Raw genomic sequence first — 15,989 nt, 5'->3', positions numbered from 1 at the left:
TGAGCAGGGAATTCAACCTTGCTGCGTGCTGCTTCGCCACATTTCATGCAGGGAACATGCTAATGAAGCAGAACCTGCCTGCCTCCCCACCCAATTATGACAGTCTCAAATTGCTCCAAGTGAGTCAACTTGACCAGGGGTGTCTCAAACCAATCTGGCCAGAGCTTAGATCTGCCCAGATGTGTTCAGGATTTAGTCAAATGTAAGTGTAGCTTTACAAATGTGCTAGCAGTATTGCTGCACCACCGGGAGGGTACAACCCACATGGAAACTCAGAAGGCCTCTATCTCAATTAGTTGTGATACAGTAAGTATAGGCAGTGACCATTTTGCACGGGAGTTCCATTCCTGGCCTCCACACACCCCAGCAGAGCACCCCATGCCCTCTTCAGGGTCCAAAAGGACCCACACGCTTGCAGTCGTGTGTCAACTGGACAAGCACAAAAGCTGACTATCTCATTCTAGCAGTGCAGGAGACAGCATGTGCAAAATCCAAGCCTCACTGCCACTACTTTTTATAAATTAGCCACGTGATGCTAAATGATAGCTCTAACTGAGGACTACCTAGTGTAGAGATGAATGGTGCTATCGGAAAGCCTCTTTGAACATGCACTTTCATTGACAGCATACATTCAAAGGGTAGATATGCCGACTAAAATGAGATTTCAAACTAGCAGTAAATAAGCCTTGGATGTAATCAGAGCATGCACCATTCATAATTGAAAACCAGCAGTATAATCAAATTCAATCTGTTGTTCTATAAACAGCTAACATATATACATGTTCATGGTTGCCTAAGACCTGGAACCACCACCAGGTGCTGCATCATTTCTATTTTGAGTTGCATCCAACACTGTCTCTGCACCCACAGAATGGACTTTCACTCACATAAAGCAAGTTCAGTCCTCCCTGTACCAACAAAATCTGATTTGGATGGTCCAGAGACTGAGGAGAGGGGGTACAGCACTACAGGGGAAAGGCCAAGTCCCCATGAGCAAACCCAAGTCTCCCGTAAAGCTGAGTTTTGCCTCAGTTTTGCCTTTTACAGTTCTTATAAATCAATGCTTGAGACACATGAATATTTTTAACTCTTCCTTTTAATTTATTCCAGAAATGCAAAGAAAAGGCTGACATCCAATGGTGTCCATCCACCAGCAGTTTTCCCATCCCCACTGCAGCTCCCCATGCTCCCAAAATCTCCTTCGGTGTTGGGGACACTCCAGAACAGATCTGGAGGCGGTGATGGCTGCAGTAGGAAGAGGAAATGCATGTCTTGCTGCACAAGTTGACGTGTAATTGTACAACATTGGATGTGGTGTAGAAACAGCTGAGATAGCAAATAGGATGACAAATAAACAGTGGGGGAGAAGGAGTTTATTATTTATGATATACAGTTTGTCATATAAATATATATATATATATGAAAGGAAGATACAAGTGTTTTGTCAAGAAGGCTTCATACTTGACAAGAACTGTGGATACATTAGCATATAAAATGAAATTGCCCCTTCCCCAAAAAAACTCTTGAGGGGATACAGCTCATTCACATACTGACATCCCCCCACCACACAAGGAGTGTTACACATGTGTTCCTATCATGCCACAAAATGTGCACAGGATTGCAGTCTAAAGTTTCTAAAATTATTGGACAGAATGTTGTCAGTAGTCAATTATTGTGTCATGAAAAACCACAGAGGATACACAAAACTGCAACAAAAAGCTTAAGGTGAGGATTAGTAACAAAGAACTAAAGCTTCTAAATACTGAATGGATAATTAGCAGCAGTGAATATAGCGGGAGAATAAAATAAGCAGAAATTCATAGACCCAGAGACACTTTCTGATCAGCTACATGTCTTTATTGCTTTTTCCACTTTTTCTTACAGTATCTCAGGGGGGAAAGCTGCACTTGCCTGATCACTTCTGAGGACATATTATTTTAAAAATGTAAATACAGGCCTAAATAACGAACAGAACACTACTTCTCACCTGGAGATATTATGTAGTTAACACAGTAATTCTCTCTCCACTTTTAAAAATAGACCAAAAGATGCAGGCTGCACTTTTATTTTTGGAAAAGCATGCATAAAGGGAAGTCGATATCTTAAGCCATAAATGTCATCAAAGAACCCTACATTTTTTTACAAAAGTTTCCATGGTATGTATGCTGCGCATACAGCAAGAACTGCAAACCCACAACATTTGTATAAGTGTCATTTAGTGTCAAATGCACACACTTTAGCACTTACATTTGATTTTTAGCAGCTTGTCTCTGTGCTTTCCGCTCTTTCCTCTTTTGATCAGGTGGCTTTGCAAAAACTATTTCTATATTTTCTCCTTCTAAATCTTTTCCGTTCATTCCTTCCATTGCCTGTGGAGAATAGTTTTGAAATGCGTATTGGCAATAAATTCTTCCAAAAACCTATTTTTTAAATAATATGCAAAGAACGCAGACAATATGAATAGTAAGAGATGTTGAGTAGTAGTAACCGCTGGTAGATATGTAGGGCATTAAGCCCACCTCCTGTCCACTAGAGGCCCTGTCTGAGGACCTTTGATTTTTCCAATGTGTATGTTTTCAAAAATACTCCTTGCAACCCATGAGGGCTTGAAACCAGATCTGCAAAAAGATCTGTGCTGCAAAGCAAACACTTGAAATTAAAGCAATCTCTAACAGCTACACATTCTCACAAAATAGGTTGCAAGGTAAAGTTGTTCAAAGTAAAAACAAAGAGAATAGGGAATTGTATGAACAAAGGGAACAAAATGTAATTCTTCAGCTTTCAAATGCTGAGATGACCAAAATTGGAAATAGCATCAGGTATGAGGAGTTGTATTCTACTTATGTTTTCCCCTATGACAATTCTATTTTTATTTGGGAGGGAGAGTAGAAATGTAAATGATTGCATTTGGTGTCATGATTAAGTTTAGAAAACTTCAGGTATATTTAGCCACTCTAACTCCTACTTGGACATGCAACACTTCATTTGCAAATAGAAGGGTCCCGTTCATGAAACAGACAAGAGATGCAGCAGGGGTTCTCAACGAAGAAAGATGATTTAACCAATTCCTCCTTCCTACTACAAGCCTCGTGTCACTTCCTATACTGTTCAGGGGTCTCCTAGACTTCCAGAGTGGCTTTTCAGGGGAAAGGCGAAAATGCCCAGGTTGGAGGTTTCTGTAAATGGAATTCCACTCATGAAAACTCTGGACTCAGCTGTTTCTGCACTGTGCACAAGGGTTTTAGAGTAGAATCTGGCTTAAAAATGAGCAGATCAGTGAACTGAACAGTCTGCATTCTATCCTTATTTTTAAAAGAGTATAGGACAAGGTAAGCATAGAAGCAATGATTTTTCTACTTGGAGAGACAGCCAGCAAAAATGAGCACAAAAATTCTCAGAACATGAACAGCCAACTGCTGTATTCCTATCACTTTAGAGCCCAAAACTACAGCACAAAGCTTTAAGCATTTTATAACACAAATGTTTTAGCTAAACATGTGACTTAAAAATAACTTGATCATGTAGCAGTACCTGCAATGATAATCAAAACCTACCTTTACAGCACCATCACGTTCATCAAAATGGATAAAAGCATAATCTTTTAGCTTTTTCACTCGCTCCAGCTTTCCAAACTGACTAAAGGCCTTTTCTAGTATCTCCTCGGTGACTGAATTTGCAAGGTTCCGCACAAATAACACTTTCACCTAAAATAAAGCAACGAGGGTTAATTCAGACTACAATTTTGTTTCATTCTTTGCAATACCGGCATTTGCCAAGAGCACTTGGGATGTGCCGTGGAGTTGTATCAAACACTGCAAAAGCAACTGCCAGTCACCCAACAGGACCTTCATCCTCTTCTCATGCACACCCAAAATCTAGTCCTGTGGGTCCCCTTAACCCTCAGAAGGTTTCGATGCAGACAAGGAAGATCAAAGTTCTGTTGTGCACATTCTGGATCTCAACATTTACAAATTCCAATTGTAAAGAATTCAGACAATATATTTCCCTAAAAGCTGCTATTATATTATTATTATTATTATTATTATTATTATTATTAACAACAACAACTCCATCCACAATTTTTTTCAAAGATGCTTATAGCTGGGAAAAAGGCTACTAGCTCCGAATGTATACTCGTTCTTCCAATGTCACTTGGAATATGTAAGAGTGGTGGTATGTTGTTGCAAGTTCCAACACCCAAAGTCCCTGGTTAGCTGCTGGAACATAAAAGGCACTGACATAGTTTCAGGATAGAAAGGCATCTGACTCCTGCCTAGAGCAGTCATCCGTCCCAGCAACGCACATTCACTATTCCCCCAGATTTTTACCTAATGTGGAAATGAAACCCAATTCCAGTAAATGATAATAAGGACTCCCAGTACAAGAGTGAATTGCAGTGATGGGACTTGGTGATCTGAAGCCATCACCTACAACAATGGGGATACTAAGACTGGAAGAAAAAGAAAGCAGGACTTGTATTGACAAAATGTAATGAGATAATGCAGTAAAGTTCAGTCCCTATCCTAACTGAAACTAGTTTTGTCATACTAGTCTGATAAATGCTGGTCATGCAAACACAAACAGGGCATCAGATTGAAATATGTCTCTTACTCAGTTATGAGCCAAGTAAGCTTCAAGTTAACAATCCACAATTTGTATAAAAATTATTAAAAGCAGTGAAAATTCATATTATGATCCTATTTGCAAATTTAACCATAAACCATGTTCACCTATTGAGTTATCAGCTTTATATAGTTTGGTTGAAGATTCAAGCAAACTTTTGTAGCTTTCACAAATGTTGTTGCTCTGAGTGCAGAACAAGCCATTCAAGTTAATGTAGGAAAATCATTTTGCAAGTATTATTCCTTCTACAGCATATGCAGTGTTTGAAACTCCCATTGTTGTAGGTGCACTTTGCAAGAGGGCATTTCATTAGGACAAGCAATTTCTAAGCTCTGGGCTCAGTACTGCACCTAAGATTTCAGAGTAAAATTACAAAGTGGAAGGAAAGGAGGACCCTTTTCTGCCTCCCCACTTCCAGCAACTCTTTGAAGACTGGAGAAGAGACCCTCTTAAGAATATTAGGGGGGTGGGCAGGGGAAAGACTAGACCATGTGAAAAATGAACATATTTTAGCTGCAGTTCATTCATTTCAGCTTTGTATTCTTCTTATAAAAAAGTGTGCCTGCCTTTGTTGCACCCATAACCTAGGTTTAAGGTGCTGTTTAGCTCTTAGATTTCATATCTCAGTTTCTAACACTGAGCATTTGCCATATGATACAGATTTAACAAAATAATCATGACTTTCAGCTTGCTATAATTTTTTTTTTAAAAAATCACTGTTATCTTTTACCTTTGCCATGACTTCAGGATCTGGATCTTCTATAGGATCAGCCCATTCAACTGTAACCACATTACCCCAGACTTTCACTTTTCCGCTCATTAGCCTACGCCTGGCTTGTGCTGCAGTTTTATGATCTTCATATTCAAGGAAACAAAAGCCTCTATTCTTTTTTTTGTCATCAGGTTGGTGATACAATATTACATCTGTGAGACCCTCTGAAATTGAAGCCAATCACGTGAGTTTAGTTAAGCAGTCATACAAATTTATTATAAAACAGAAATAAAACTTTGACAATTTGTCTTTTTACCCTAATATAATACAGTGGACTATTAGATTTGCTAAAATTCCCCAGTAAAATGTTAGAATTTCTTATATACCGTCTTTTTCCGTGTATAACACATCTCTGTGTAAAGGATGTGTATAATTTTTGGGATCTCCAAATTAAGAAAATGGGGGAGCTTGCCCAGTGTATAAGACGAGCCCCAATTTTAACCTAATTTTTTAAATAAAAAAACCTAGTCTTATACACAGAGACATACGGTAGCTTATCTTCTGTTGCTTTCCCCCACATATACCATGGCACTAACTGAAAACCAACAGAGAAATTTAATTTACTCCCCATCAAAAGTACTTTTCTAGAAAGTGAAAAAGTCTGAACTGAACAAGAAAAAAGACTGCACATGCACAACACTTGCCTCTAATTTGGGGGTAGATATTTGACCAGTCAAATATTTTCAGCAACTGACCAGTATAGTATGTCTCTACTGAATGTCATGAATATTCCATGACATCGTAACAGCTTGGCTTCGTTTGCCCTTTATTTTATCTTAACACAGTATAGTGTGTTAACATAAAATAAAGGGCAAACGAAGCCAAGCTGTTACGATGTCATGGAATGTTCATGAATATTCTAAATGATTGACAACGCGATCTAGCAGAACTGAGCAAAATTACTCCTTTAATAATTTCTTCCAAACAGTCAAACTTACTGAATAAGGGGCTTTGGGTAAAACCTCCCTCAAGCAATGTATGACACAAGGATAGGCCACAGTCCCAGCTCATCTCTTTCTTACTGTCAAGAATATGCCTTATGATCTCAGTTTACAATGTCATCATCATTCAACATCAGCCGAAAGATGGTGAAAAAATTCATCACTGATCACTTGAATTATTTCCTTTTAAATTCATACACCCAAGGTACAAAGTAACTTACCTGTTACTTTGCTAAATTCTTCAACTATCTGCTCCTTTGTTTTACTCTTAGGGATAGAGCCAACAAAGAGCCTATTATTGGCAACGGAGATACATACACCAATATGTTTTCCAGAGCGGATTTCATGATTGTTATACTAGAAGAAAGAAAGTAATATAGGGTAGGTCATCCAAAAGTGCTTGTTTTTCCTTGCTTGCAAACGTTAAACTTTTACTTCACTGCAGAAATATTACTCAATACAGAGTAGTATTTTTTTCAAAAGAGGAGCAAGTGCTTCAAGTACAGTGGTACCTCGGGTTAAGAACTTAATTCATTCTAGAGGTCCGTTCTTAAGATGAAACTGTTCTTTTTTTATAAGATATTTATTAAGATTTTCAAAGTATTACAAAGTAAAAATAAGAAAATACAAAATAAAAATGGTTAAAAACAACTCATTCTTTCTATTACTTATTTTTCATTAGCTTATTACCCGGACCTCCTCATGCCTCCCTTTTTTGTATTCCAGTTCAGTTTGTTGGTTCAGCAAATCCTTACCCTCTTTGTTTATCCTAGTCTTTAATCTTAAAATATTGTAACATTAAATTTTTACCTATTAATAATCCATTTTTCATATTCCCTTATAGTATTACAGCTGAAAACCACTTAATTTCTATCCAACATCATTCTAACATTCATTAATTTTACAATATTTCTGTAGATAGTCTTTAAATTTCTTCCAATCTTCTTCCACCGACTCTTATCCCTGGTCTCGGATTCTGCCAGTCATTTCCGCCAGTTCCATATAGTCCATCAACATGAAACTGTTCTTAACCTGAAGCACCACTTTAGCTAATGGGGCCTCCCACTGCCACCGTGCCGTCGGAGCACGATTTCTGTTCACATCCTGAAGCAAAGTTCTTAACCTGAAGCACTATTTCTGGGTTAGCGGAGTCTGTAACCTGAAGCGTCTGTAACCTGAAGTACCACTGTATTGGGGGTGTACCATTTTCAGCAGCGTGGCTTCTAACCATGTGATAATGCAGTTACGTGGGCCACCGAATAGATGGTTCTGTATGGCACTGGGTTGCTTCCACCTACCTCATTAAAAGTAACTGGACACAATATCAACGAAGTGTATTGAGGCACTTTAAAGACTGACAATTTTATTATGGGATTTTATTATCATGGGCCTTGGTTCATAAAAGTTTTAAAAATTGCCACAATAATGGGGTTTTTCTTGCGGCAACAGAATAACCTAGCTACCCTGTAAATGAGTACACTATGCTTGTCAGCTGTGTGGACACCACACACACACATACAAGAACCTTGGAAACTGTAGCTTACCCCTCACACAGCTACAATTCCTAGCACCCTTAAACTACAGCTCTTAAGATTGTTTGGGGAAAATGTGCTTCAAAGACACCTTGGGTTAAACCCTACATGTTGCTCTAATCCTAGATCAGAGAAAAGCAGCAACAGTGGTACCTGAGCACAACTATTCTCTGCCTTTCATCTAATACACAAAATGTTGCTTAGTTTCAAAGAAACCAACTACAGCTGCAACACTGCAGCAGGATCCTCTCCCATTGGGAACACACGTCAATATAAAGTGGAGTAGAAGGCATCCTTACCATACTTCAGTAATTGTACAAGTCATCTCACTCTGTGAGGAAAAGTTCAGCCTAAGACTACCTATGGAGCTACTTGGTTTTTGCTAAGTGTCCCACTGTTCTTGTTTTGACTATGAGCAAAAGATGACCTTGTCAATCTCTCTCCCCAGATACTGCTCCCCTTGACCCTTTATGGCAGTGCTCATTCCCTGAATTGCAAGTCAGAGACCAAGGATATGCTATAATCCTCAAGTAGAAAAGCAAAAGGGGGAACAGAGACCATGGAGAATCGTCCTTCATTTTAAGGGCCACGTTTCTTAGCCTTTAAAAAGAACTCGTTCAAAATCCTGCTCTTCATGCAGTAATTCCATTTCCCCCCACATCTATGATATTCTAACATATAGCCACTAATAGAATTAGAGAAGATATTGCACAGTATGACCTAATCCAGGATTACCTTTGAATGAGTTAAACAGCAGATATCATGCAATGTGCCCACTTAACCCAAGACATAATTCCATGTACACATGTGTAAGACTGCAGTATAAGCATTTCCATTTCTGCTATCCCTGACGCTCACAGGGATGGAAGGGGGGGGGGGGAGAAAAAACAGCATGTAACATAACAAACTGAATAAATAAGGCAAAGGAACTCTTAGAACTGCTTAACTAAAAGAGGTCACGAGGCCTAAACAATTCTAATCTATACATCATGATGTACACCAAAGAGTATACTTTCAGCCACTGCCAGGGATTTTTGTACTTGCTTTTAGATAAAGGGGTGATCCTAAAAGAATGCAGTAAGAAAAATCTTACCAGTTTAACAGCTTCCTGAGCTGCCTCTTTGTTACAAAAAGTGACAAAAGCGTATCCTCTGTTTAAGCCTGTCAGAGGGTCCATCATTAAGCGAAGATCCCATATAGGCCCTGCTTTCTCAAATAATGGAACCAGTTCATCCTCAAATAAGTCCCTTGGAATCTTACCCACAAATATCTGTAACAAAAAAAGGTATTTTAAAAAGGATCACACATACAGGTAGCAAGGACACACCACCCCATCATAAAATGTGATGCTGCTTACCTCAGTGCCAACAGAAGGCTGTTGTCCTGAGTAGACACACTCTGGGGGAGGACCACCATATTTTCTTTGTCCAGTAGTGACATCAAGTGTGTAACCCGTTCTCTCCAAAAGTGCCTTCAAATTTAAGTTTAGAATTTTAAATAAAGTCTGTTTACCAACTAATTACACTGTCTAATTAAAATAGGAAAAGGGGACAAATGTTTGCAATGAAATAATCTTTGACACATGTTTTAAGAGCGACTTGCATTCCCTCAGCTTTGAGTATGTCTGAGTATATACTAATTTTGAGCAAATTTGATTTTTGCACAAAAATCACACCCTCCCAAAAAACCTATTGTACATTTCAATCCTAAATCCTGTGTGCAAAGCTTCTCAAAGTCAGTTTTGCTTCATTCGCTAGGTGCCTTCTGTTTGCATAGGCGGCTGTTATGCCAGGAATCCTACACTTATCCCACCAAATGAAGGCCTGTTTGTGCCTCACTGCAGGGCAGTGGTTCTCAAACTTTTTTCTCTGGGCCACTTTCAGAATTTAAATTTGCTTGCACACCGAATTTTGTATTGATGATAAATACATAGGGAAACTGAAATAAACAACTCCTAGCAGTGCTTGATTTATAAAAGAGAACACAACTACTTTATAATGTGATCACTGGAGAGCCATAAAGTATAAAACAACGTGGCTGTGTAAGAACATTAATCAGTCCCAAATATAATACTGATTATCCTTGAATCTTCCCATCACACTTGCCACACCAGTGTGGCGCACCACACCCTTTGAGAACCACTCCTGTAGGATATCAGCAGCCTTCTCTTGGCCATACACAGAGCCTGCTTCAATTGCGAATAGCTGTGCCCTCTGAATTTGGAGAGCATGCTAGAAGTGAAGCATGGAGAGACCTCAAGTTAAAAGAATACCTAATAAAACATAGCATGCCTAGTAGAGCAGCAGCACAATAAGCTTGGAGGTGTCCAGGTCACTTTTTATGGAAGGCCACTCTTCCCCCTCATCCAAATTGTATGATGAATTAGCATAAACATGCATGCTTCAATCAACACTAAGCCTGCCCTACAGTCCTGGGGACATGCATACTTCAGTTTGACTAAAGAGATTTAATACTGCTCAGTATTTCATTAGCTCTTTGTGAATGAAATAATGGATAAAATGTATTGGAATTCCAGTAACTCAAGTACTCAAAAAACAAAAGCAAACAAGGCATGGAAAAATATATGTACTGTGTGCAAATGCTACATTCAATTGCTTTTCTACAATTTCTGTACTTGATTGTTGTGGGCTTTCACACAATAAAAAATTACTCTTTCAAAAGATATAATTTCTCATGGTAGAATAAGTGAAGTATTTGCAGTATACTTCAATAGTCATGAAGCACTGAAGTCTTTCCAGTGTCAGGCTGTACTAAACTTCCAACTGCTGGCTGATACAATTTAATCTCAAATTACAGTGCCAATAGTGATGATTCATGGCCCGTCTCTATAAAAACAGATGTGAATGTTTATCTACTAAAAACAAGAAAGAGAAAGCCTGCAAATCATGATGCCAATATTAAATGTATGGACTGGGTACAAAAACTGCCATTCTAGAACAATTTGTGGCATAGTGCTAGTGGCGCAAATCAGATGTCAGAGGTACTTTCACAATTGTACCCTGCTAACATCTCCCTCTGCAGGATGCAGCACAGGACCTGTATCCAGAGACTTTTTCCAAGAGTAAAACATGGATAAATACTGTGCAGAGGAATCTAAAGAAGAGTAAGCTGCTCTTATAGAAATGTCAGTTGGCAAGCACCAATGAAGGGATGACCAAGAAAAATATTGTTAAAAAAATACTTCAACACAAATCATTCTTATACAACCACAGAAATTAGCACTAAAGGCATAAGCATACTGGCCTATAAACATACCTTGATTTTTGCCTCATCTGGTCCTTTGCTAGAATCTGCCACTTTGGTCCCTTGTTTTTCTCGCTGTCTATATGTCTTCATGACGCCACATAAAAAGGCACTTTTGTTCTAAAAAGATTACACAAATGACGTGTAAGGGCTGAATTTTAAATCAATCATCCTGACTTGTTCAAGTTTTTCACATGTGCTAGTACAAACTGTAGTACTATCAAGGAACAGAAATGCCACTATAGTAGTACATTACCTGAACATGTGAGAGGTCACTGTCTTTAAACTGCTGAAGCACTGCCAATGCACCTTCTTCATTAAATTCCTTTAAAGCTTCAATAGCTCTTTCATCTAAATCACTGTGAGCAACTAGCCCTAGAAAAAGAAATATTATATTCTAGCATTTTTAGTTATTTCATTTCAGAAGCAGATCCACTGATCAGAGGCCCATTTCAGGATTTCCCCTTTACTTAAAAAGTTGCCTTAATCTACAAATGTACTGTAACACATATGCTGAAACTTGTTAAGTTTTGACAAACTCTGAAAAGTCATAATTTTGCATAAACAGTTGACTCAGCTTGAGCAGTGATTCTCAGTACTTTTCTGCCTCTTAAGGAAACTGTTTAAAAAGACTAAAGCACTCAAACAATTCTATTGGTCTCCAAAACTGAGCTTCAGAACATGACTGAAAACACAGTAGCCTTTGCACCCACAGGTTCAAACATTAAATCAGGTATCCTCCAGAAGAGATGCTTATGATTACTGCCTCACTTACTACACAGTGCTCCAAAGACAAATATAATCCACTATGAACTCTTCCTACTGCCTGAAGTACAACTGCATTCCCCTACCACCACCCATTCACTCAGTACCACAGACTAACCTACAGCAGCATAAATGCCACGTTATTGTTTATCATCCAAACACTTGCTAAGAAGACTGCAGTCCCCATCTTTGGGTTTTTATTTTTTGTTTGGAAACCACAAAAAGTTGCTATTTTAGCCCAAAGCAAGGAAAAGTCCAATAGAAAATATTGAAAATGTGACTTTGCAAGTTTTACATCTTACCTGCAACGTAAATTTCATCTAGTTTTTCAGCAACTTTCTGTGGTAAACCAGCATCAAGCAATGTCTGGAAATGCTCAGAATGGGTAACTGCAGCAGAAGTATCCATCGGCTCTTCAGTACCATTCCCATTAACATGTTCAGAAGCCATGTTTCCAGATATCTGTTCAAACGCAATAAGCATCATAATTAAGCTATAAACCTTAAAGCCGAACTATTGGTGTATCAATCAATACATGCAGCTACCTGCTAGGGACTCGCAGAGTTTAAGCCGTTTTCCCTACTACTTTTGCAATCAGAAAGCACGCAAGGCTTTTTCAAGAGAAAGACTAATAGTGCAAAGGCATACCCTATAACCAAAGCCTAGTGAGGATATTAAGATTTTATTGCAGATTTTACACAATCCAGCCGAACTCTCTAGCTCACCTCCCTTCTCTGTCTCTCTAAAACGCCCTAAGCAGCTCTTGGAGAAGTTAGAAATGGAACAAGAAGCAAAAGGCGCGGAAGAACGTGCAGCCACCAACGCGCGACACAGCCACTGCCATTCCCTGCTGCTTTTACCCGAATCGCTTCATTCAACCCTTCGCACCTCTCGCGAAATCCCGTTCCGCTGCCTACGCTACAGCTTCTTCCCGCCTCTCTGACAGGGCCTAAAAGCAACCAGGCGAAAGGAACAAAGCGCTTCCCAGTCCGCACCCAGCCCAAGCGGCGGCAGCCGCCATATGCCCGCTGGAAACACGTGCTCGGCGCGTTCAAATGTCTTACAACTTCCTCCAGCGACCAACTTCCCTCCACCCCACCCCACCCCCCCTCCCGGAAAAGCAGCCTGTCCCTCCTCCTCCCCCACTTTTCCCTCCGGGAGAAGAATTGCAACACCCTGGGCCCGATTTCGCCATGTGGAAAAAAGGGGGGGGGCGGACAAAAATGACTGCCTTCCCATGCCTTTCCTCCTCCCGCCGGGTAAAAACGCACGCACAGAATCCAGACCCTCCCTCCCTTCTTCCCACCATGCTTCTTCCAACTCGAGCGTTGGAAAGACACGGATCCCAGGCTCCGGTCCGTTACGTGACACGAGGCACGCGGCAAAACCCCACCACCACCATTAGAAAAAGAAGTCGTCCGGCAGCCACATTGGCATCGGCGGCGGCGGCCTGCCCTGCTCATTCCAGCCTTCCCACCATGTCCCACCCCACCCCGGAGGCGCCTCGTGGCCAATGAATGGCGCTGCCGCCTGGACAATGAGGCAGCTGGAGCCCCTCGCGGGAGGGAGAGGGGGGGCGAGCAGGGAGGGCTTCCCCTCGTTTCCCTCCACATCGTGCGGCCTAGCTTCACCCACCATCCAGCGTGGCTAAGTGCCGGGAGAACCTGCGCGGGACAGGGCCGCCGCCGGCCTCTTTTGTTTATCCAAGCTCCCAGCTCGCCGGAACCGGCCGGGCGGCAGGCTGCCTCCCGCTCTCCCTCCGTTTTCCACGGGCTCCCGGCCCGCTCCTCCTGGGGAGAACCTTCTCTTCGGGCCCCTTCTTTCTCTCCACCCCCCATAGCCAAGCCCCCCCCCGCCGACTCTCCCTCTCCCCTCCCTTCTCCACAGCGCCTGACGAGCCCCGGTGGCTGCTGACCTGTGTGGGGCGAGCGGCAGGGGCTGGCGGCGGCGGCGGCGGGGGAGGGACGATGAACGGCGCGCGAAAGGGCTCCGGAGAGGGAGGGGGTGACGCGGGCGGGGGGCGCGGTTGCGGAGCTGCCCCTTCTCCGCTCCCTCAGCGTGTCCTGAGAATGTGGCAGGAGCCTGCGTAAAATGGCGGCCGCTCGAGCGCTCACGCCGCTGCTGGCACCAACCAACCCCAGCCCCCTTCCACTCGGCTCAGGCAGGGCGGGGAGAAGCCGCGAGGAGGGAGGGAGGAGGAGGAGGCGCCGCCGCCGCCGCCGTGTGAGGGGGAGAGAGAACGCGCGCGCGCTGGCGCAGCCCCAACGCCGGGGTCTCCCGAGCAGATCCACAAGGGTTATCGCCCCGCCCGCTAACTTTGGCAAAGCTAGATTCTTAGGCAAGGCGGCGGGCCAATGGGAGGCCGCGCATGCGCCTACCCGGCAGCCAGACGGTGGCTGGCGGTCCTCGGCACGCTGTAACGTTGCGGAAGGCGAGAGAAAAGAACGTTCCGTGCGCCGCTGCCTCCGCTGCGCGCGCGCCCCCCTTGCCCTGACGCCGCCGCCGCCCGCTCTTTGGGCGACACCTAATTAGCGCTCTGGGACACTTGCGCACGTTCGAGAACTGAGGGTACTTTTGCGTTCTGAACGTAGTTATTTCGGATTGTCACGGCTATCGCAATAAACTTCTTGACGATTAGTTCAGTGTTGCTTTTACGCTTTGTTACGTTATTTAATTTTTGTGTATACTGTGTATTAGAGATATATTTAATTTGTGGGGATTTTTTAAAGTTCGGTGTAAAGTCGTTCGGGGAACCTGGATGTGTACCAGAAGCTGCTGTTGAATAAAAATGTAGTTAACCGGCACTGCAGTTAAGACATAACAGCGAAACTCGACATTCCATTTTTTTAAAAAATAATTGCACACACTATCATAGCCTAGCAAAGCTTGGTACTATTCAATTTAAAATTAGTAACAGTAGTAGCAGTAACTAATAATAATTATATTGTCAAGTAGATAAACAGCTTTAAACAGGAAGAAGACAGTCACTGCTGCCAGTTAATGCTACTTTCCGTACACTCCTGAATTCCCATGAAGGGCAGCTGAGGTAAAGTTGAGCTGAATCCTCAGTTCCCAGGAAGGCCAGCTGAGGGACAGCTGAATTGTGAAGATTATTTTTCCCCCATTATGGGAGGTGATAGGGACAGGACACAGTTAGGCTAGTGTCTAAAGCAGGGGTGGGGTTGTTTCTGACCCTCTAGCCCAGGCATGGCCAAACTTGGCCCTCCAGATGTTTTGGGACTACGATTCCCATCATCCCCGACCACTGGTCCTTTTAGCTAGGGATGATGGGTGTTGTAGTCCGAAAAACATCTGGAAGGCCAAGTTTGGCCATACCTGTTCTAGCCAAATCTAGTGGGTTCATACTTGTCCTGTGAAGCCATTTGGTAAATTCTAGGGACGCAGGTGGTGCTGTGGGTTAAACCACAGAAACTAGGACTTGCCGATCAGAAGGTCAGCGGTTCAAATCCCCCTGACGGGGTGAGCTCCCGTTGCTCGGTCCCTGCTCCTGCCAACCTCGCAGTTCGAAAGCACATCAAAGTGCAAGCAGATAAATAGGTACCGCTCCGGCGGGAAGGTAAACGGCGTTTTCGTGGGCTGCTCTGGTTTGCCAGAAGTGGCTTAGTCAAGCTGTCTGCGGACAAACGCCAGCTCCCTCGGCCTATAGAGTGAGATGAGCGCCGTAACCTGAGTTGTCCACGACTGGACCTAACGGTCATGGGTACGGTACCTTTACCTTTTAGGTTGGATTACTGTGGTGTAATGCTTCTTTTGCACTTGATCCAAAAGCTGCAGTGGAAAATGCTGCAGCAACGTTGCTGACTGGAGTGAGAACCTGTCTGCATATAACAGCTTTGCTCAGAGATCTGTGCTGGCTGTCCATTTCCTACCAGGCCAAGGTCAATGTGGTAATTATTACTATGTAAAGTCATTAACAGCTTGGGACCAGTTACAGATAGGTAGCCGTGTTGGTCTGCCATAGTCAAAATAAAGACATTCCTTCCAGTAGCACCTTAAAGACCAACTAAGTTAGTTCTTGGTATGAAATAAGTATTTGAAGAAGTGTGCATGCACACGAAAGCTCATACCAAG

General features: G+C 42.4%; 1 protein-coding gene across 7 annotated transcripts in view; it reads right to left on the bottom strand.

Annotated features, from left to right (window-relative positions):
• SYNCRIP (synaptotagmin binding cytoplasmic RNA interacting protein) overlaps positions 1-14,108 on the bottom strand; it is a 20,204-nt gene extending 6,096 nt beyond the window's left edge. For 6 of the 7 annotated variants that reach the window (XM_082216935.1, XM_082216936.1, XM_082216937.1 and 3 more), the window contains exons 1-10: positions 13,813-13,945; positions 12,200-12,359; positions 11,389-11,507; positions 11,145-11,252; positions 9,226-9,339; positions 8,962-9,138; positions 6,558-6,693; positions 5,354-5,559; positions 3,555-3,704; positions 2,248-2,369 (exon numbers count right to left, since the gene is read on the bottom strand). In XM_082216935.1, the coding sequence (XP_082073061.1) occupies positions 2,248-2,369; positions 3,555-3,704; positions 5,354-5,559; positions 6,558-6,693; positions 8,962-9,138; positions 9,226-9,339; positions 11,145-11,252; positions 11,389-11,507; positions 12,200-12,347 (1,280 nt within the window). In that variant the 5' untranslated portion in view covers positions 12,348-12,359; positions 13,813-13,945. Of the gene's footprint in view, positions 1-2,247; positions 2,370-3,554; positions 3,705-5,353; positions 5,560-6,557; positions 6,694-8,961; positions 9,139-9,225; positions 9,340-11,144; positions 11,253-11,388; positions 11,508-12,199; positions 12,360-13,812 lie in introns of all 7 variants that reach the window. The other variant, XM_082216938.1, reaches the window with a different exon arrangement.
• Positions 14,109-15,989: the final 1,881 nt, after the last annotated feature.

Source organism: Podarcis vaucheri (assembly GCF_965113315.1).
Source record: "Podarcis vaucheri genome assembly, chromosome: 3".
Taxonomy (NCBI): domain Eukaryota; kingdom Metazoa; phylum Chordata; class Lepidosauria; order Squamata; family Lacertidae; genus Podarcis; species Podarcis vaucheri.
Note: the sequence above shows the minus strand (reverse complement) of the source record. Positions and strands in the feature narration are given on the sequence as shown.